We start from the raw sequence: 23,629 nt of genomic DNA on the forward strand, positions 1-23,629 counted from the left end.
GTGAAACATTAAAGGTCACATGGAACGCAAAATGCAACATTCGAGATTCTGATACATGTGGATATTCAACTCTTACTTCATTTTATGACAATGTATTATGCGTGTCTACTACTGTAACCCTCCAGTAGACTAGGTAGTGTCGCATACGTCGAGGGAACACGGTTCCGGAGGATTTGTTTCTTCTAAAAAATGTTTGTATCTTCTTTTCAACGTGTCTGGCCTCAGTTACCTTTGACTGTCCTCAAATGTAAGTGTAAACTTTAGATACATATTATGTAGCAACATCCGAATGTTGGTGGTTTTTCAACAGTGCCTGTTGTTTATGTTCGAAAATTTGGTATTGTTCCATGTTGGGAATGATAATGATAAAATAGAGCGATCCGCACAACTGGTCCAATTATACTTGTTTTTGTTTTGTTCTTTTTTGTCGTTGTTGTTGTTGTTGAAAGTTGTGCACTCGAGAACTGTCTTTGTCCACGGAAATCGGATGTGCCAGACTTTATCGCCATGTAAGTGTGTTTGGTTTTGCCATACACTGCCAACGTAGAAATACGTCTCACCTTTTGTTGCAATATTGTAATCATTGGATAATCAATTTGTATACAGGAGATTACACTGCCTATACGGAATACATCTATAAAATATGTCCTCACCCTCCATTTATTTAAGTTCTATCCTTCATCTACCTAAGTTCTATGCTTCATCTACCCGACTTCTAGAATGCCAGTCAAAGATGTCAGGGGGAATGACGTACATGCATACCGATACTGTATTTAAAATGTTCAACTGGACAATTCCTTCCAGCTAATTTACCCACTAAAAAAAGAAATAGGACAAGCCCAACATTCAAACAAATCTACATCAGCAAAAGGACGTATTATAATATCTACAAACCTAAAGTTACAATGATTTCTTACTGTTATATGTCCACACTAATGGACGTAAACAGATAAGGCGCTCATTTTAGAAAAAAAAAAACGATTGACGAACAATAATAAATACTCAACAGCTTTCATATGCTGACCTTTCGATTTGGTCATGAGTCTTCATATCTCGTTCCCACTAAACTATCCAGTTACGGGGCATTACCACTGATCCACGCTGAACTGAGGTCGAAGGACTCATGTCCCATTTGGTTTGGGAACAACCTCACCTCTTAATTGCTGTTTATGCCTTGGCTGTACTGTCTTATTTATACGTTGTTCAAAAGTGAGATGTCATCAAATCTACCTACATGTGTAGAACAGTAAATATTGCTTTACAGTGTCACAAATAGTGTTATTTTAAGCAGATTTCTTTGACTTTAGGATTTTAGGATTTTAATGAAGTTAGAAACGAATTCGGCTTTAGGGATTGGGGATTCGAATCCCGAATCTAAATATTTTTATCAGATTCGGGATTCGAATATTTTTTCAGCTTAAGAACCCCGAATGAGGTACGCATGCGCACGCACATACGTGTATGTATGTACGTACGTACCTGCATGACAAACGCGCTCGCACGCACGCACACACACACACACACACACATACGTACGTAAGTACATACATACGTAATAACATAAACAACCAAAGTACAGTTTTTCATATTTGAATCTCAAGTTTGAGTTTTCTTCACGTTTGGGTTTCGGCATTTGAATCCCGAATCTGAATATTTTTTTCAGAATCGGAATTCTGTCTGACGAATCCCGAATCTGAATAATTTTTCAAGGTGCCACTGATCAGTGTATTGCCAAAATAACAACCGCGTTGATGTTCTTCAAACATGCCCACCATACTTTATGTATATATATACATCAGACATGCATAACTCTATTATGTTGAATAAAAGTATCAAAATGTATCTTCAATTATTTACCGATATCTTAAAAAACATAAGTGATGTCTTTAAATAGAAAACACATAGTTTTAAGTTAACTGAAGATATGTTAAACTTCTTAATAAGCCTGTCAAGTCTTTGCAACGGGGTAGTCCGTTTTCAACGGATTCATCCGACAATTTCCGAATGTCAAAGGAAGTACAAGGGAAGTAACTCTAATTACATGACGAAAACAACACGAAACCTTGCGAAGAACGGTGCAAGTCATGCCACATGTCAGAGTGTCTTGGTATATCCAGTTTCAATGGTGGAATTGACAGGTGAGGACTATTTGCCCCCTTTAAAAAAAATCATTTTAAAACGTACTTGAAGACGGTTGTATTCCATAGCGACAGACGGTGTTTCAACTTGACCATTATGTAAACATTGACAGACGGAATGACTGTCTGACTGACTTACTAGGCCAGTTTGTTTGTTCATTAACGCATCACCCATCGGTGTGACAACTGTCAGAAGGGAATCGAGTCTAAACCAGACAATCCAGTGATTGACTTCCTACACTTCTACGCTCATGGCTGATGTTTCTGACCAACTGATCGAGCCTGACCACCCCATATTGTTGTCTTACACCGGCACCCACAGATGCCCTCTTGAATTCATGGACGTTATCATACCACTGTGATGTAAAACCCATTTTTTGTCATTTCTGTTTCTACCACTGCCCTTTAATGATAACACAAAGGCAAGATGTTGAACTAGGAGGTTTCATGAATATGTTGAAGGATACTACATAGAGATTATTAACCTTGTGTGTTTCGTATCACTAGTATCATACAGTGGAATTTTATTATGCGAGCCTTTGTTCTAAATCTCTTTATCATGTAGTGTTATTATTATCATTTCTCTTTAAAAAAATCAAATCTTACATGAATTCATAAAAGAGATTCTTGCACTGACGTAAGAATACTTAGCAGCACGTACCAAGGTGAAGGCAGCTTGAGATGGACTACATTTCTGATGAATCATTTAAATTTGCAGCTACCCATCCTGATGGTCTGGTAAAAATTTTAGATATCATGTTCATACATATGAGTAAATTCTATTTTTCAAATCAAGCATTACATTTAGAATTGACCATTACTATTTGAAAATTGACTCTCTCTATCTCAAGCTCAAAGCACTGCATAGATATGCATCATCACTAAAAAGGTGACACCTATCGTGCCATCTCATATACGAGGAGTTGTTAAGTAAATATCTGTCTCACGCTAATTAAATTATTTAAATTGAGTTATTTTCTTTGGATTGTCTGGTCTGGTTAAATCCATTTAGGGCCTGTAACATTTTTAAGTTAACCAGACCTGATGTCTGGCTAGTTATGTTTTCTTATTTCATACACTGGTGAAGATAGTTCATGACGCAGGAAAACCCCAGTAAACTTGTGACAGTGTCATCAATGAAATGTTCAAGCTTTAGGATTTGCAAGGCGTTTGGTGAAAGTAGTTTATGTATTGACCTAATCTGCATATTTACAAGATTTGGATACCATTTTTATCAGAGAGTTCTATTGCACCAATAAAACCTTTCATTAAAGGGGCACCCGTGGCGAGCCACCTCCTCGTGGTGGGTGCTGGGTAACGCGAAGAGCTCGCCGACACCCCCGTAGTGGACCCGGGGGGATATTTGGTCCACCAACCCGTTTGCCGTGGGTTGCGTCCCGTGTCGGTGGAGGACGGGATCCTGGTGGTTGAGGGCACTGGGGCTTTTAACTGCGTTCCATTGCCCAACACACCACTTTGGCCCTTACTTCACCTAGACGGGTGGTCGAATGGGCCCGGTTCGACCAATCGGCTGGTCATGCCAAGCCCTGTGCATGGAGTATATATATCATTGCACAAATTTTATTTGGTTTTTTACTTTCGGTCTTGGCCTATTTGTTCATTGAGCTTTTCGAATTTGAAAATGCATTTTTGAAGTTCTAAATTTTTGCCTAGAGTCTTATGCCCAGAAGGCGGTGGCTCATGGGCCAATCTGGTAGACTAATTATTTCTAATTCTTCTGCTGGAGTATATCATCCGGGTATCCTTGGTGCTGTAAGCTGGAGGCCTGCTTACTTTAGCATTATCCTTGTGATACTCCGTGGTGGGTGGGGAGCTCGGATGATGAACCGTATTACACTAACCATGGCTTATGAAACTCCAACCAAAAAAACAACGTCCACTTGATATTGACCCTGTTGATACTGACCATAGACCGTCTACATCGATTGAGTATTGGCCACGTTTCATTGTGATTGAGACTCCTGATAAGACACCTTTGAAGTTGAACCCCTTTGCTGTATCCAAAGGTATTCAAGGCATTGCTGGGGATGTGAAGAACATCAGGCGCTTACGTTCGGGTGCCCTGCTAGTCGAGTGCGGGAAAAAGCAGCAAGCAACAAATCTGATGAATATTAAATCTTTCGTGGGCATTCCCGTCTCGGTTTCTGCACACAAAACCTTGAATACAAGTAAAGGTATCGTGAGAGATAGAGATCGATTGTTTGATGACATGTCGGAACTTGATATAGGATCTGAAATGAAGGATCAAGGTGTACTATATGTCAAGCGCTTTTCAACTCGCAGAAACAACGAAACCGTCAAAACAAATACGTATCTGTTTACTTTCTCATGTCCAAATGCTCCAAAATCAGTGAAGGCAGGCTACTGCAACATACAAGTTGATACCTACATCCCCAGCCCGCTCAGGTGTTTTAAATGCCAGAAATATGGACACGGTGTATCTACCTGCACATTGTCTGTTGTGTGTGCTCACTGTGGTGAGAAGACACACACAACAGAAGATTGTGACAGCGATTATAAAAAATGCACCAATTGCTCAGGCGACCATTCGTCCTTTTCTAAACAGTGTCCTATTTGGAAAGAGCAAATGGAGATCAATAAAATAAAATTCACTCAAAATATCTCTTTTGCGGAGGCCAAAAAACTGGTAAAGACATCTGATCTTACAGAAAGTTATGCAACAGTAGCAAAAACATCATCGGTTTCTAGCTCTAAAACAACATCAACCACAGGCTGCCAAACTACCTTGACTTATGTAAATTGCGATTCTCCACAGCATTTGTACCCTGCTATATCATCACAGACTGAGGAATCACTTCCTAGTACCTCAAGGTCTTCTGATCACAAATCATCATCTCATTCACATTCAAAGTCTCAATCGACATCTGATAGTCAGCAAACGGTGAAAAGTAAACCGAAGCCAAAGCCTGATGCTTCAAAACATCAAAGTGGTAGAACTAAAGGGTCACAGAACAAAATTCAATTGTTCAATAAATACGGATCTCTTGAAGACATGGACGTTTCTGAAAACGTCCATTCTAGGGCACATAGCTTGTCGCCCTCTAAAAGAGTGCGGGGTAGATCCCCAATAAATCCCCCCAAAAGATAGTTTATTCCAATAATATTGTACAGTGGAACTGCAGAGGATTGAGGACTAATTTACACGAATTACAGCTATTAGTCCAAGATTTTACACCTTCAGCGTTATGTCTCCAAGAGACATATTTAAAACAAACAGATACATTTGACCTTCGTCACTTTAATACATATCATTGTTTTTCACCTCCGGGTGATAGAGCCACTGGCGGAGCATCCATTCTAGTCAGACAAAACGTTATTCAAAGCCCCGTTTCACTTAATACTAATATGCAGGCTGTTGCTGTGAGAATTACTTTACATGTAGCATTTACGCTATGCTCCCTCTATATTTCGCCATCTTCGACATTTGCCAAAACTGATCTTCAAGCTCTATGTGACCAACTCCCGAAGCCCTGTATTATAATGGGAGACTTAAATGGGCACAACCCACTCTGGGGTAGTGTAAATATAAACACTAAAGGGAAATTGTTGGAGGACTTTTGTTCTGACAATGATTTGTGTATTTATAATGATGGTTCCAACACATATTTACATCCTGGTACAGGGACTTATTCTGCTCTCGACTTGTCAATTACAAATTCAGAACTATTAAATGAATTCGAATGGTCAGTCCACGATGACCTGTGTGGAAGTGACCATTTTCCTACTATATTAAAAGCTGTAACTCCATCTGATGTTCCTCCATCATCAAGACGGAATTTTAAAAAGGCTAACTGGGCATTATATGAAACACTGTGTGCTGAAAAACTTAAACCCGAACGTTTTATTGACGTTCCTGATGCTATTAAATCTTTTTCTGAGGAACTGAATTCCATAGCTGATGAGTGTATACCAAAGTCCTCTGCAGTTCCACATATTCGAAAACCATGGTTCAGCGATGAATGCAAACAAGCTAGGAAGGCAAGGAAAAAAGCAGAACATTATTTCCGTCGCCATCCTATGGTGCATAATTTAAATAAATTTAAAATTTTAAATGCTAAAGCACGGCGTACTTTTAAACAGAATAAACGCCAATCTTGGCAAAATTATGTATCCAAAATAAATTCACGGACACCCATGTCCAAGGTATGGAACATGGTCCAGAAAATTAAAGGTAAGGGTACTAAATCTACAGTCCATCATCTTAAACATGGAGATCAGTTACTTACGGATAAATCAGATATTGCGAATAAACTGGGTGAAACCCTCGCTAAACACTCTTCCTCTTCTAATTATTTACCTAAATTCCAGCAGTATCAAAAACAAGAAGAAAAGAAAACTATTAATTTCAATTCAGATAATGGGGAAGATTATAATGAAACATTTTCTATTCATGAACTCCATACTGCTCTTGATCAAGCTCATGACACTGCTACAGGAGCTGATAACATACATTATCAACTCCTGAAGCATTTACCAGAATTCTGTTTAGAGACGCTCTTATCAATATTTGATGATATTTGGACATCCGGGAAATTTCCTTCTTCGTGGTGTGATGCTATAGTGGTACCAATACCTAAACCTGGACGTGATCATACGGATCCATCCAGTTATCGTCCGATTTCATTAACTAGCTGTGTTTGCAAGACCATGGAACGCATGATAAATAATCGACTTGTTTGGTACTTGGAAACAAATAACCTTATCACAGATATACAATGTGGTTTCCGTAAATACAGAAGTACCGTCGATCACTTAGTGCGTTTAGAATCATTTGTGAAAAACGCGCTGATTAATAAGCAACATGCTGTGTCTATCTTTTTTGATCTTGAGAAGGCATATGACACAACCTGGAGGTATGGCATTCTGAGAGATCTACATGATTTCGGTTTGCGTGGTCGTTTGCCTCAATTCATAGGCAAATTTTTAAATAACCGACAATTTCAAGTCCGCGTAGGTTCTACCCTGTCTGATCATTACAATCAGGATCAGGGTGTTCCACAAGGCAGTATTTTGTCAGTCACACTTTTTAGTATAAAGATCAACAGTTTATCTAAAGTTTTAAACGATTCCATTGATGGATCCTTATTTGTGGATGATTTTAATATTTCTTGTCGTAAAAATATGCATACCATAGAGCGGCAGTTGCAGTTATGTTTAAACAAAATAAATAAATGGTGTCTTGAAAACGGCTTTAAATTTTCTAAATCGAAAACTAATTGCATACATTTTTGTCGTAAGTACAAACCACATAAAGACCCTGAACTATCTCTAGATGGCACTCCCATTAAAGTTGTCAAGGAAGCCAAGTTCTTGGGATTAATTTTTGACTCACACCTTACGTTTCTGCCTCATATTAAATCTCTGAAAACTAAATGCCTGAAAGCACTTGATTTGTTGAAAGTGGTATCAAATTCTAAATGGGGAGGTGATCAAGCTACCCTTCTCCATCTATATCGATCACTTGTCCGTTCTAAACTTGATTATGGCTCCATCGTATATGGTGGAGCCTGCAACAGCAACTTAAAAGTATTAGATTCTGTTCATCATCAAGGTCTAAGACTTTGTCTTGGGTCCTTTAGAACCTCTCCTGTTGACAGTCTATATGTTGAGGCAGATGAACCATCTCTTACACAACGTCGTATAAAATTATCTTTACAATATATCACAAAGCTATACTCTAACGAATCTAACCCTGCATATAACTGTGTTTTCAATCCTCTCTACGAGGACTTGTACAACAAAAAGTCTTCTCTTGTTCCACCTCTCGGGCACAGAATTAAACCCTTTCTTTCTTCGGCCGGCATTGAGCTGGAAAACATAGCTCCTTCCCGTCTTCTTTCTTCTCCTCCTTGGCAGTTGGTTAGGCCACAAGTTGACCTAACATTAACGACTTTTAAAAAATCTGAAACGAATGAATTACAGTATAAACAAGAATATAATCAACTGAAACATCAATATAGCAATTACAAACCCTTATTTACAGATGGATCCAAGGACGGTGGCGCAGTGGCTTGTGCCACTGTCATTGGATCCAGAACAATATCTTCTAGATTACCAGATAATAGTTCTATTTTTACAGCAGAAGCTAACGCCATATTAACAGCTCTTAAATATATTCAAAGACACCCGAAACGTAAACAGTATATAATCTATTCAGACTCTCTTTCTTGCCTTCAGGCTATTAAAAATCTTTCTTGTAAACATCCACTTTTAATTGAAATTATTGAACTGTATAATAATCTTGCTACTGGCCAATACGACATCGTCTTCTGTTGGTTACCCAGTCATGTAGGCATTTCTGGTAACGCAATGGCCGATCTTGCTGCCAAGGCAGCACTCAACAAATCTGTGACACCACTTCTTATTCCTTACACTGATTATAAAGCTACCATTAGATCTTATATCCATGATCTGATGCAGAAGAAGTGGGACACCCAAGTTGGTATAAATAAATTACATGAGATAAAACCTTACATTGGTTATACCCACTTGGGTTGTCAGTCCAGATTTGAAGAGGTCATACTACGACGATGTCGTATTGGCCACACTAGATATACTCATGCATACCTGTTAAAAGGTGAGGATCCTCCATTTTGTATCCCTTGTGATGAGAGAGTCACGGTCAAGCATATTCTGCTTGACTGTGTCGAATTCTCCATCACAAGGGATATGTATTTTACAGTTAAAACGATGAAGGATCTTTTTACCAGCGTTAGTTTTCATTTAATTATTGGTTTTTTAAAAGAAATTGATTTTTTGATTGAATTGTGAGCAATATGTTTCTGTAAAAAGATATATTTTAATAATTGGTAGTTTGGATTCGTAACTAGAATTGTTAGTGGCTGTACCCTCAAAGGGGGTTGAAGTATTGTAAAAATATTGTCCTCCTGAGAGGGTACGTAAGTCCAAAAACATTCATAGTAAATTTAATTCTACCAGGCTTTTAATCATAGTATTCCTGTTGTTTTAATTGTGGCTAGCATATTGTACACTCGCCAGCGGCTGAAGGGATGGTGTAAATCCAACTAGGGTCCATGCAGGTAGCAAAGGTACTACAAGTCCCCATGGTCCCTAGTATGGTGACCTACCTTCTGTTGCTGGCGATCTATAGTCTGTTTTTATATTGTATTGTCTGAATATTGATATTAGTTTTAACTTTCCAAGCTAGTTTTAATTCAAATTGTGATACTGTAGTTGTTTTACTGTCCTTTGTCGACAGGTTTTATAACACACACATATTCGTTTTCAGTGGTCTGTTCCCGTCACGATATGGCTGAAATATTGCTGATGTGACGTTAAATATTAACTCACTCACTTCATTAAAGGTCACATACAATGTAAAACACAACTTTGCAGATTCTGATACCTTTAGGTATGCACTTACCGAAACAAATCATGAAAAGTACCAATTCAGTCTGTAAAGTTGAAAAAAAACACGATAAAAAAAAAGCCTGCGAAATCAGAGTTCAAATGATTCACTAAATTCCCCCCCACCCCCCAATCTGCCTGCCTGTCTGCTAAAGACAATATACAATAGTCAGCTTCAATCATTGACCACATGCAATTTGAACTTAACACCTATCAGGCTATACGCCGTGAACAAAATAAATTGATTTATGACTCATGCACCCGAGTCCAGTCTTTGCCACATTATGTAATTAGGCCGGTGTGATACTTGTACACATTACAAGTTTTTATGTCTGTGGGTTGAAAACAAACTACAGCAATTTTTCCGGATGACTGGATTTGACGGAAACTGGTGCAAACTCTTTTAAGTCCTTCTTTGTACTGTGACGAATGACACTTTCCAGTCACGCAGTAGTTCACCATCTCTCCTGAGATGGTTTTTTATTTGATCGAACTCAAATTCAGAGAGCGTGTATTTACAAAACCCAACGTCTCTATTTACATTCTCTAGGGATAACAACTTATTCTAGTGTAAATGATTTTGTTTGACAACGATATATGAATCCATACTGAAACGATACATCAAGTACAATAAAAGAAATTGTTGTCCATAAAGAATCTTACTTTCTTGTGACTAGCCATACTTATGAAAGGCCCATCAAACAGATCATCTTTCTGAACACACAATGAGCCCTCAGAGTGTCAGCAAATGAACCAGCCAATCAGAAGCCGTCGTTACACTTGAGTGCACAGCCACCCGCTGTGACTGGGTTCAGTCTCCCAAGGGCTTCGTTTCGAGGGAAGTAAGCCCAAGTACAAAATATTGCACTTTTGAATCGCGATTGTACACTTATAATTTTGTTTATTTGTTTGAACAAGCAGCAATGTATATTAGATGTCATGAATAAGTGATTATTGTGCTTTAATTATGTTTGATTTTTTGGTTGCATGTGACCTTTAAACAATAATACCATGTAACAGGTTGCCAGTTCCTGTAAGTTTTCCCTTGCATGCTTTTCATATATTAGTAACCATGGCATCCTCAACATGTCTGGAGTAAACGTTCTGGTATATCTCCACTATACCCTGGATGCATCTATGGTTTGCCCCAATAATTTTCTTACCCCAGTCTGCTGGCTCTGCATTCTCACTGTAGCTAGTCAACTTGGACACCGGTACAACCTGCCACTATCTACAAAGACAGCAGTTGCAACAGCGAAGATATATTTGCAGTGTGACTTAGATTTGGGGGGATATCAGGCAGACAGGTCTGAAACTTTAAAAACATACATGCAAGAACTCATTGAGAGTACCTCTGCATCATTTGTGTTGCCAACGAATTTATTTGGTTACATAGTTTAACCCTCTAGTGCCCACCGTATCATATATGATACAATTTACTCCCTGGCATCTAGTGTGCCCTATGAGGTAACAAGAGTTATCTCCCTTGAAGGACCTTGGTCCAGCCAATTTTGCAAGTCATTCAGTAGTTTCGTACAAAAATTAACTCTGCATGCTTAGTGCAGAAAGGTCATCAAATATGGCAGCTTCCATGGAAGACAGATGTCTGTGTGCACTGAGCCGTTGATTTGATCGTATTCACTGATACAGGTGAGTTAAAGTGCTAATTGTTATTGTTTCAGTTTGCTGAAATGCTACAGCATTAATATATCATATCATATAAACATAAATCATACCATTTGATTCATAAATTGCACGAATATTTATGTGCATCATATATGATACATCGGGAAAGACGTGAATGTCAAAGGGAGATCACTCTGAACACCTTTTGGGATACATTGTAAATATCTTTCTTTTATGCTTTAAAATACCATATTTATTTTTGATTAATGAAATTCAAAACATAAAGAATTCTTTTTGCCTAGGATAACTTGATAAAAAATGTAAATCAGCTTAAATATGTTTATATTATATATAATGTGAGTTTGTTCCAAATCTTAATAAAAGATGATTGTATTATCATTTCAAAATGATGAAATGAACAATAAATAACATGATGATTTTTTAAAATATTTATTTCTAAATGTTATTTTCAGGATGAATTCTCGGCCTAAAAGGACATTGTCATTGAGAAATGCCATAAGTACCATAACTGCTGATGACAGTGACATAGAGGACTTTTGTGAAAGTTCAGGAGACGAATATCTCCCTGAGAGAAATTGCGAATCCGACTAACAACTAACTGAAACACTGGCCCCAGGCAACAACTATAAAGTATTTGCCGACAACTTCTTCACATCTATTGCCCTTGTGAAGGCACTCAACGAGCGTTCAATTCAGTTTGCTGGAACTGTAAGGTCCAATAGACTTAAAGGGTGTCATTTCAAAACCGAAAAAGAACTGAAGAGAGAAGGCCGTGGAGCGTCCGACTACTTGGTTGACACAGAGAGCAACACAATTGCCGTCAGATGGTTTGACAACAAAAGTGTGGATATGCTATCTTCTTTTGTTGGCGTTGAGCCGAAAGGCGAAGTAAGAAGATGGGATAAAGGCACAAAGTCTTACATCATGATTGAACGCCCAGCCATAATAGAAACATACAATGCCTTTATGGGTGGTGTTGACCTACTTGACTCACTTACATCACTCTACAAGCAGAAAATGAAGTCACGCTGCTGGTACATGTACATTTTTTGGCATTCTGTCATGATCACCGCAGTGAACAGTTGGCTTTGGTACAAACGCCATTGTTGTCTCCTCAAACAGAAGCCAATGCAACTGAGGGTCTTCATAAGCGAAGTGGCAAGTTGTCTCATTGAGTACAGAGCCAGAGTTGGACGACCTTCACTTTCTCCTCCGATCCTTCCAAGATCTCCCCCTGCGCCTCGAAGTAGGCCAGTTGTCGATCAAGTCAGGTTGGATAGGACGAACCATTTTCCTATCTGGGATTCAAGCAGACAAAGATGCAAGTACAGCAACTGCAACAGGTTGTCCTTCATCAAATGCATGAAGTGTCAGCAACACTTCTGTCTGAATAAGGACAGAAACTGCTTCCTTGATTCACACCTATGAAGTATATCAACATGTGATGCCGGTTATTCCGTCCAGATTGTTCTGATTTCAAACAGTTTTATTTGCAATTGAATTTTTGGAATTTGTTGTGTTTACATTTCGTTAATAAAATGGTTAAATAACAGATATGATGTTAGTTTTGATTATCATATGAAATTGTATCATATATGATACACATGACTTTATTCCCGATGTATCATATGTGATACATTTTGTAATTCTCTGAGTTTTAAAGATATTTCCAAAAACCTTGATGATATGTTCAAATATGACTGAAAGTGATAAGGTAACACATTTTAAGAATTTTCCCATGTCTGTTTCATATAGCGGGAACTAGAGGGTTAAGAAATTCTCTGACATAAATGTCATGTTTCTACGAGAGGAGTTTCAAGACAGTACTTATTGTTTCTCTGCCTCATGCTCAGCTTCAATATGTTCAAGAGGACTGAAAAAGGGACTGGTTGTGTCTATCAGAGGTGGTACTTTGTGTGAGAGTGGAGTATGCATGTGAAAATGTGGCATGGTGTCACAGTGGCCAGCACTGTAAAACTGACGCAAGTCAGTATGAGTAGAAGCAGCCACACAAGAATCTTAAATGAACAAACTGGAGCAACACTATGGAATTCTTACCATTTCAGACTTTTGCATGCATTCTTACTTAAATCAAGCCATACCTATAATACAGTGGCAGACCAGTCTAAGTAAACTTAGTCTCAGTGTATTTCGTTACACTCCACCAGTCTACTATTTAGGGATCGGAGGGACTTTCAAACTATTCAAGTCACTGACACAGATCTCTCCACAAACAAAACTCCGCATATAACACAGCTATTTGACCTGCAGTATATATGCATTGGTTTTCTGTTCACATGGTTACCATTAGCTAATATTTCTGCAAGATAACATCCTTGAATGTTGCCAAAAACACTATTTTCAGCGACTGTTTACTCACCGTTGTCATGGTTGTACATAGGCCATGTGCATCACCCGCAAGCGAGTGTACACTAAATAGCATTCGGAATCTTTCGGGTACGAACCTTTTCGAGATACAAAGTTCAAAAGGTATGTGCAAATGTGCACTTTCACAATTTGGTAAGCTGTGTTCTGATTGGTCAGTCTCAAAGGTTACCTGATGCGACCTCCCATAAGGTTTTGTCAGACTCGGTAGTGGGGTGTGATGAAAAGTACTGACTATAAGTTTACTTAGACTGAGTGGCAGACAGATAAGCAGTCATTTGACATAGGTGAGTGTAAGATCCATCTTGGTTTAAGAGAAAGAGGATAAATCTTCCACTTAAGACTGACGGATAAGGAGTTAAATATTTTATTATTATTAAGCCTGTATATAAAAGATCCATGACCTTGAGCCTAGATTTTCAAAGCTCTTTTAGGGCTAAGATGGCCATAAGTGCCGTACATTAACATTGAATTACGACTGTCTTAGCACTAAGAGAGCTAGGCCCAACTGATGCTTCTGGTAAGAGGCAACAAAGGAATTCGGATGGTCACAGTCACTGACTTGGTTGTCACGTCATCATATCCAAATTGTGTAGATCAATGCTCATGATGTTGATCACTGTATTTTCTGATCCAGACTCGATTATTTACAGACTGCCTCCATGTAGCTTGAAAACTGTGGATGGTGTTGGACAGCAACCAATCAAGTGCATGTAAAATGTGTCTCTGATTCAGCGAATTGCCTTCAGATGTAAGCAATGACTGACAAGGAGGACCAGGAGGATGAACTAACTGTCTTGGCCAGTATCTATGATGACAGCATCCTCACACTGTCCCAGGATGGGGAGGAACCTGGGGGTCAGTTTGTGGCCTGCTTCCCTATCCCCAACCCATTTTACATCCGAATGGACCCTCACAGAGACAAAAATGAAGATGAAGGTTTGTTGGGGCTGTTCAACTCCTTGTTCACTGGCAATTCATCAGTAATTTTTTAATCATATTTTTTATTTTAAATCTGTATGAAGTAACTTAAAAGTTTCATGGATTGAAAATTTCCTTGTTTTATTATCTTGCTCTTGTTTTATTATTTTTGTTTATGTTAATTTGTTTTATTAATGGAGTTATTTGTTATTGGGTGTATTAGTCAAGAACCAGTGATGGGATTTGAACCACAGGCCTTTTGATCCGAGATCAGACACCTTTTCCTCAAGACCAAATAGGTTAACCGACATCAAGACATTTTATTTCCAATTGCCGAAATCAGAAAGTAACAGTTTAAAGGCACAACCTGACACTTTTTGGAGATATTTTGGCCTATATTATACATATTGAGGCATATGTACTCTCTTTAGCTTCCTGTTGAGGCTGTAAAAGACTTATTATCACATACAACTTGCCTTAAATGAATCATTGACACTTTGAGGTAAACCGCTTCCAAACAGAGATCACTGTATGATGCTCTGTCATCTGACAACATGACAAGTGACATGGCCACAAGATCCTGTGAATAGGATGAAGGACAAATGCATACAAATTGTTATGAGCTGTCCAAGGTTCTTAGAGCCTAAACCAGTGTTTTCACTTTTGTGTTTGGAAAGTGTGATTTAATTCACATCACACTTACATCTGTCATTTTCCTCTGTTGAAGAAAGTTTAGCTAATTATGATTAGCTTTAATTATTTGATAGCTTCAATTCTGAATTTCCTTTACTTCACACTCCAGATATTTCAAACAATACCACACAAGATTTAACAGAGGTGAAGTTTCTACCTCCAGTGACATTGAACTTTGCCCTTCCCCCTGACTACCCGTCTGTTCACCCCCCACAGTTCACACTGTCATGTAAATGGCTCACAAGGCATCAGGTGAGTCCTGAATTCTATGAAGATTTGATGGTTTGGTATTACTGATGCCCACCAATTTTTGGTAGCTTGATGTTTAACTAATATGTTTTTCAAAGCAGATACCTGTGTTTGTATGTAATCCTAAGGTACGGAATAATAATTGGACCACTGAAACTTGTTAGACATGATAGAGCAATACCATTATTGCCATTTGTGTAAAACTACATGGTGTAGTATCTGGTTGGTTATTGTGCCCCCAATGTGTGAACAGTGGTGATGGGGTTCAGTATGTTGTCATATAGCTGTGCTATTGCTTAGTTTCAAAGGGATTTATCTAAACCTGTTCAGAATTGATTTCCAGTTTGAAGCAAATGGCTGTAAGAATTCTAATCTTAAATTACAAATTTCATGATTTCGCTGAACTTATGAGTAAGTTAATATTTATCATCGTATTGGCAATATTTCAGTCAAACCTTGCTAAGGACAACTAATTATCCAATTACAGAACAATGAAGTTAAAAAGTAAAAGCCGCTTGACTCATTATGTAATCACTGTTGACTAGTAGCACTACCAGTGTACAGAACTTATAGCATTGTGAAATAATTAAACAATATTATGAAATTTTTCTTTATTTGACTGCCAAATTCATTTGCGATGAAATTATTGATAATTCCCAGTGATATTGTCCTTTCTGCAGCTGTCACGACTGTGTCATAAACTTGATGAACTCTGGGAAGAAAATTCAGGATGTGTGATTCTGTTCATGTGGACAAACTTCCTCCAAAGTGAAGCCTATGACTTCCTGAACCTCTCTTCCCCGCTAGATCTTTCCAATGTTGTGTGCCCCTATAGGACTAGCAAGAGTGATAATGCTCCCCACCCCAGGACTAACCCCAGTGAGGACACACCTTCTAGCTGTGACCCACGAGGTATTCAGGACATTGCTTCCCAGCAGTTGTTGCTACCGGCAATCAGAGACTTCAGCCACCAGGAGCAGCTGAGGCAGTTTCAGAAGTCAGTGTATTCTTGTAAGGTGTGCTTCATGGAGAAGCTAGGATCTTTGTGTATTCAGTTTGCACAGTGTGACCATGTGTACTGCAAGGAGTGTATGAAAGACTACTTTACGATACAGATTGGCGACGGGAATGTTTCTGCTCTCACCTGTCCTGAGGACAAGTGTGAGTCACAGGCACATCCGGCCCAGGTGAGTCTTTCTGTAGACTGTGTTGGTTGGCGTTCACACAGCATGCCAATGACAATGGGTTTATTCCCCTCATGGATACTAGGTGTGAAGCCCATTTCTGGCATCCCCCACCATATTGCTAAAAGTGGCGTAAAGCTAAACACTTATGACCCACTATTCATCGTATTCAATGACTCAAACCATTTCTGTTCATGAAGTCAACTCTTCATTTGTGATTGCTTGACTCAAATATTCTTTGAAAACGACAGTTTTTTAATAGAAAGCTAGCCCTAGTCATTTGATTGTGATGTCATGGTAACAGATAATGTCTCATTTGTCTGCAAAGTGCAGTGGTGTGATGTCATTGCAGATATGTCTTAAGGATCCAAGACTCTTTTCCTTAAAGTGATCGTAATCCTAAGATCATAACTCCAGTACTTTAACATAGACTTACGACTGTCATAGTGCTAGGATCGCTTTGTGGAGTGAGGTCCAGGTTAGATTTAGGTCTTCAGCTACCCATGCTTGTCATAAGAGGCAGCTAATAGGATTGGGTGGTAAGTGGTGGCGTGTGATCATGTGCGTAGAGCTCAGGTCACATTCAGGAGAAGTTAAGCAATGATGGCCGTACTCAGGTGGGTGACTGGCAGCTTAACTCCTGAGAGTTTCTAGGACTTCATTCCTGTCCCCTGCCCCACGAAAAAGTACATGTGATCTGGGATTGGGAAAGGCAGGGGCCATTGGCTATTTTGAACATTGGAATAAAAAATGGCCCAATAAAATTTGGAAGTTTACTATTCCAAATTCAGAAAATGGCTAATAATCCTGAAAATGACCCATCGTCAAAGTTCTCTTTCCCAATCCCTGTGTGATACATGTGGTTTCAGCTTTGGCAAGTTTGTTAAAAATTGCCTCTGTTCACCCAGCAGAAAATGGGTACCCAGTGGGATAAATCATGTGACTATAACCTTCAAGAGCCTGACAGGCAGTTACTTGGGGTAATAATATGTCTGCTTTGACTATTAGCACTATGAGCATTCACCTCATGAATGGAGGTTAGTGCAATGTAAATGCACATATTATTCAGGCTTGCTGACTTGGTTGACACATGTCATCATATTTCAGTTGTGTAGATTGATGCTCACACTGTTGATCACTGGATTGTCTGCTCCAGACTCGATATTGTGACAGACTGCCACCACATATCTGTAATACTGGTGAGTGCGGTGTTAAACAACAAACAAACGCTTGATCTCAACTAATCACTATCTCTTGTGAAAGTCAGTTCTTTTTGATGTAATTCCTCTTTCTGACACACAGGTGAAGGAGCTGGTGTCTCCTGAACTGTTCACTCGGTATGACCAGTTGCTACTAAAGACGTCCCTGGAGACGATGACAGATGTGGTGTACTGTCCCCGACCCATCTGCCAGTTCCCCGTCATCATGGACCGAGAGAGCAACATGGCCTCCTGTCCCTCATGTCATTACGTCTTCTGTGTTCTGTGTAAGCTAGTCTTCCATGGACTATCACCCTGCAAGATCAAGTCAGGTGAGACTATAGAAATGTTACGGCCAGGTGGAGAATACAGACCAGTAGTCTCACAGGGAATTTGTAGACAGTTGGGGAGACAGGAAATATGAAAGAAGGTGCTCAACTACACTTTAAACTTACTGTAAATGTACCAGTCTGACTTGCTAATCATCATTTTGAAGTTATAGTTTTGCACTTGCAGTTTTGGTTGATTATCAAATTATCAACTAGCAGTGTCTAAACATGCACAGTCTTCTCACATATAGCAGAGAATTGTATTCATTAATGGCATTTACCTTGACCACTGGTGATGATCTGGGTTAGAATTGGTCATCTGCATCCCATGCTTGACATAGAGGCAACTACTGGGATCTGTTGGCCATGTCATTGTATGCCAGTTGCATAGATTGATGCTCATGATGTTGATCAGTGGATTGTCAGGTCCAAACCTTATTATTTACAGACTGCCACTGTGTGACTACAGTATTGCTCACTGCAGTATAAATCATCAAACCAGCCATGGGTCACGCATAGTGAACAAGAAAAACAGAAACATTAAGACATATTTACATTTGACCTGTTTGAAAATATGTAGTTGAAAAGTCTGTAGATCGACTGTAAAGGATCTGTGTTTTCAAGCAAACATACAGCTGCTGAATGATCTGATGGTCAGGCTGTCAGAAGTGCTTGATATTTGTCATCATACCCTGTTGTGTAGATCAATGCCCAAGGTGACCAGTGTGTTGTGTTGTTCAGACTTGAAGTTTACTCATACAGTTGGAATATGACTGAGTCTGCCAATGTCCATATATATGTAAAATCTGTAATGTATTTTTAAGCAACAAATGATCAGTCTAACCTCAACATGTCTGTTAGCTACTTAGACCTCTCCAGCAGTGCATGGTGCATTATTGATATGTTTGAGATATATACAAGGTGACATGGAATGATTTGGTTGATTGTGACTAGGTTTGTAGACACAATATTGATTGCAAACTTGTTGCAGATGAGTTGAAGAAGTTAAGGGAGGAATATCAAGCAGCTGATGAAACAGGAAAGAGATTCCTAGAGAAGAAGTATGGAAAGAGAACTATCGAACAAGCCCTAGAGGAGACATGGTCCAGCGAGTGGCTTGAGCAGTATGCCAAACAGTGTCCTTCTTGTGGCACACATATACAGGTGAGCAGTACGCCAAACAGTGTCCTTCTTGTAGCACACATATACAGGTGAGCAGTACGTCAGACAGTGTCCTTCTTGTGGCACACATATACAGGTGAGCAGTATGCCAGACAGTGTCCTTCTTTTAGCACACATATACAGGTGAGCAGTACGCTAGATAGTGTCCTTCTTGTGGCACACATATACAGGTGAGCAGTACGTCAGACAGTGTCCTTCTTGTGGCACACATATACAGGTGAGCAGTACGCTAGACAGTGTCCTTCTTTTAGCACACATATACAGGTGAGCAGTACGCTAGACAGTGTCCTTCTTGTAGTACACATATACAGGTGAGCAGTACGCTAGACAGTGTCCTTCTTGTGGCACACATATACAGGTGAGCAGTACGCTAGACAGTGTCCTTCTTTTAGCACACATATACAGGTGAGCAGTACGCTAGACAGTGTCCTTCTTGTAGTACACATATACAGGTGAGCAGTACATCAGACAGTGTCCTTCTTGTGGCACACATATACAGGTGAGCAGTACGCTAGACAGTGTCCTTCTTTTAGCACACATATACAGGTGAGCAGTACGCTAGATAGTGTCCTTCTTGTGGCACACATATACAGGTGAGCAGTACGCAGCATGTTAATGCTGTTGTTTTGGTTCTTATTTCCAGAAAATTGATGGCTGTAACAAGATGACCTGTACCAAGTGTCGGTGTTACTTCTGCTGGATATGTAACAGCACATTGTCCAGGACCAACCCCTACGCTCACTTCAACATGCCCAACAACTCCTGCTACAACAGACTCTTTGAAGGGATGGGACCCATAGATGGCTTTGACTTTGACGAAGAAGACGACTTCTTAAATCTTATCTGAAGATTAATTGTTAGGAGGAGAAGAAGACGACTTCTAAAATCTTATCTGAGTATTATCTGTAGGGCTGTTTGCAAGAAATCTGCTTGTTAATGGTATATAGATTACTTCCCTTGTTTGTAAAGATTAATTTCTTATTGTTCACAGCTGTAAGCCTCTATTCAACTTCTAATAGTTCCCATTAGGAAAAAAAGGAATTTTGCTTTGTGTGAATATTCAATATACCAGAGACAGAACACAAAATATGAAAAGTGGAAGTGTTTTTGAGTTGATCTGGAATAGAGTAAAATGACTGGAATAGGTTTCCCTCTGAAAACAAATTTGAAAAATACAAGCAAAGCAATGATTTGAATGCTAATTAATATTTTCAGACAAATATAGCATTTTCTTTTGCAGATTAGTTAATTAATTAAGGTAGACTCATTTTTAATATAATTGAATCTGGCTGGGTTACTGTTATAATTTGCACATTGCATTGGATTAACTAGAAAACCAGAAAGATAGCCATAATTATGATTATTAAAGATATCCATGGAACCAACATTATAAATAGGCTTTTCGCATTATAAGCTGTTTTCAGAACATATTCTAAAAGGTCATACTTTTGGCATATCATTTGCTCCTTTTACTTCATGTTGGCAGGAATGTTATTCAAATTGCACGTAAGATGACCAAAACATTCTACGGACCATATACTATTTGTTAAACTCAACTTTGTCTTAGTGCTGAGAATTGGTTAAAATCTCATAATTGGTCATTGGTTTATTACACCTGATCAATCATCTATATAACTGGTTCGTGTTATTTAATAAAACTTCCTATTACATTTATTAACATTACCTGTTACATTTTTGTTTCTCTTTTGCAAATCTACTGGAGCCTTAAGGTAAATTGAGTCATGACTTGGAACAAGCATGTAGTGCTTATGAAATGTAAATTTAATGACACAGACAAAATAAACCTTGTGAGAAATATTGTTAATGCAAACAAGTGTTCCCAAATTGTTTGTGATTGATTATGAGAAAACATGATTAATTGCTTGGTCATTTAGTCACTGTGACCACCCTTTGATTATTTCAATTAATTAATTTCAATTATTTCAATTAATCAGACCACCAGTACATTGTTGGCATGTCTTATGCTTTGCCATTAGTGAATGAAGTAGTGGTTGTCTCCCCTGGTTAACAAGACCATTGCAACTAACCACTTGAAGTAAATGACTAGAAAGCAAACAGTTTGAATCACTTGAAGGAATGTGTGTTTATGCCATATCTATTTGGTTTCATTGCCAGTTATTTTGCCATTGTGAAGGTGTCCTTTCTATACCAAATGGTTCATTGGCATTAATTGTTCATTGGCATCTTGTCAGATGTCAGAATATGTAAGAATTATGACTGCTGAGACCCACAAGGTGATTCCAGCGAGAACAAGTTCCTGGAGATCTATCCAGGTCAGGAGAGACTATCAAATGGATTGGATGGTCATACTAAGTTTCATATTTCCTTGCATGTTCATAATATCAACCACTAAACTTCGACCTGCTTATAGACTGCCATAATATAGCTTGATACTGCTCAGGGTTTAATGTTCAGAGCATTATGCAACAGAACACTGATTCTAGAACATATTTTTAGTTTCATATGTAGTCTTTCACTGACACGCAGCATTTAAAAGCATCCTTGCCCAAGACTGAAACACTGTTGATGCTTATAAACATAGTGCTGGTCACATGGTTTTAGAATGTGTGTCAAATATGTGTTCCTGTAGAATATTGCCAAATCAGGTACACGTACCTCATATTGACAGGATAGTCAGCGTATATATATTTTTTAGCAATTAAATACCTTCTTTGAGAGTTCTTGAAGTTAAAATGTTCAGGTTTGTGTTATCTGTTGAGAAATCTGACAGTAACATAGCAAGGGTATTGTGTTTGAAAACATTTTTAATATTTTTGTGAATAGGGCCTTTATGTCAGGTGAGGCACCTCTTCAGGTATTACGCTGGTTCCCTTTGTGCACACCATCATGTGATATGTGAGACGGGAACCAGCTTACCTCCAGAACCGGATTTCCAGTGACAGTGTACATTCAAATTTGCACAACGGCCATATATGACTTTTCTAGACAAGACCAGGTGTATAACAATGCTTGGCTATCACAGCCATTGACTGTCGTAATAGCTGGTTAATTTGGGGATAGTTAGATCGGATATATGTTATTCCTGCAAGGGTTGTCAGTTCCTTACTGACAACCATGAAATGGTCTTTGTCACCAGAAGTACTAAACACTAAATGCTGTGACTTACTTACAAGGCCTATAAGAATACAGTGCCACCATTTAGTTTCTACTGGAATATTTTCCAGTTACCAAAACTTGAGAGTTTTCTTTTTTAATATTTTGGAATCATTAAGATGGCATAAAAAGGATTGTTTTTGTGTTTTGTTTTGTAATCTGTGATTAAGCTTGCATGTGTTCAGCTACTAATTTTAAAATGTCTTTCAAGTTATGTATCCTGGAGAGAAGTAACAATGTTTTGCTTTTCCCTAGGTATTTCAAGAGGTACTGAAACTTTTAAGCCTTTCTGTGCTGACTGGCAAAAGTGACCAGACCCATGAATATTCAGGTTAGAAATGGTCTTCATCAACAATCCTTGTTGTAAGAGGCAACTAACAGGATTGGGTGGCCAGCCTCGATGACTTGTTTGACGCATTGAACTTGAATGAAAGTACTGTATCAGAAAACAAATCCTGTCACACCAACTTGACAAGACACGTATGGAATTGCAGCCTCACCATATTGTTACACAGCTTGTACTTGACTTCATTTGGTTTCAGTTTGAAAAGTAAGAAACATCATCACTTCTTGCCCTGCCAGACATTAACCTAGTGAAACTTGAATACTCTTCAGAGAAGCACACATCTCTCTACTCAACCATATTTACATGACTGGCGATGTGTCAGTATCACTGTGCATGTAATCAAGATGCTATATTCCTGATAAAGTAGGTAAAATGTCACTATCCTATCATAACAACAGTATTTCGTATCTAAGGCCAGACCAGTTTTATTTCTTGTTTTTATGGATCTGCCTGTCATATTTTTCAAGAATAAGAAAAAAATGGAGAATTAATTTTTCCTGCTCAAAAAAATATCTTAATGTTTTATTGGCCAAAAATGTAAACTTACAAGAAGGTTTTTAGATTTTTTTGTCTGATATACACTTCATAAATTGCTCAGAGTAAAATATGTTTAAATGCTTGAGTGTTCAGAAGGGATGTTACTGTAACAGGTGATTTGGTTATATCTTTTTCCTCCTGCTTTAGGTTTTTGGAGGACAAAAATCTCTAACACAAGAAATAAAATTGGCCTAGACAAAACCAAAAAAAAAAGATGCATCCACTAAAATATGAAATGAAGCATCACAGGGAAGAGAAATAAACTTTGTCATGA

At 38.6% G+C, this 23,629-nt stretch overlaps 1 protein-coding gene across 2 annotated transcripts; it reads left to right on the plus strand.

Moving 5' to 3' along the window:
* The first annotated feature begins 2,023 nt into the window (after window positions 1-2,023).
* Window positions 2,024-22,615, plus strand: LOC137272690 (E3 ubiquitin-protein ligase RNF14-like). 2 transcript variants are annotated; one of them, XM_067805071.1, is made up of 7 exons: window positions 2,024-2,138; window positions 14,330-14,519; window positions 15,304-15,446; window positions 16,124-16,630; window positions 17,930-18,158; window positions 19,147-19,319; window positions 19,981-21,168. In XM_067805071.1, the coding sequence occupies exons 2-7, from the start codon at window positions 14,339-14,341 to the stop codon at window positions 20,182-20,184; spliced, it is 1,437 nt and encodes a 478-aa protein (XP_067661172.1). In that variant the 5' UTR covers window positions 2,024-2,138; window positions 14,330-14,338; the 3' UTR covers window positions 20,185-21,168. The 2 variants fall into 2 exon arrangements, with proteins under 2 accessions (XP_067661172.1, XP_067661171.1); XM_067805070.1 differs by having other exon boundaries at window positions 2,036-2,138; window positions 14,234-14,519; window positions 19,981-22,615.
* The last annotated feature ends 1,014 nt before the right edge of the window (window positions 22,616-23,629 follow it).

Source organism: Haliotis asinina, chromosome 2, assembly GCF_037392515.1.
Source record: "Haliotis asinina isolate JCU_RB_2024 chromosome 2, JCU_Hal_asi_v2, whole genome shotgun sequence".
NCBI classification, from domain to species: Eukaryota; Metazoa; Mollusca; class Gastropoda; order Lepetellida; family Haliotidae; genus Haliotis; species Haliotis asinina.

Coding starts and splice junctions, on each gene's coding strand:
- LOC137272690 (XM_067805071.1), top strand. CDS start 14,339: ATGACTGACAAGGAGGACCAGGAGGATGAACTAACTGTCTTGGCCAGT. Junction 14,520..15,303: donor AGACAAAAATGAAGATGAAG/GTTTGTTGGGGC, acceptor TTCACACTCCAG/ATATTTCAAACAATACCACA. Junction 19,320..19,980: donor CTTGTGGCACACATATACAG/GTGAGCAGTACG, acceptor TCTTATTTCCAG/AAAATTGATGGCTGTAACAA.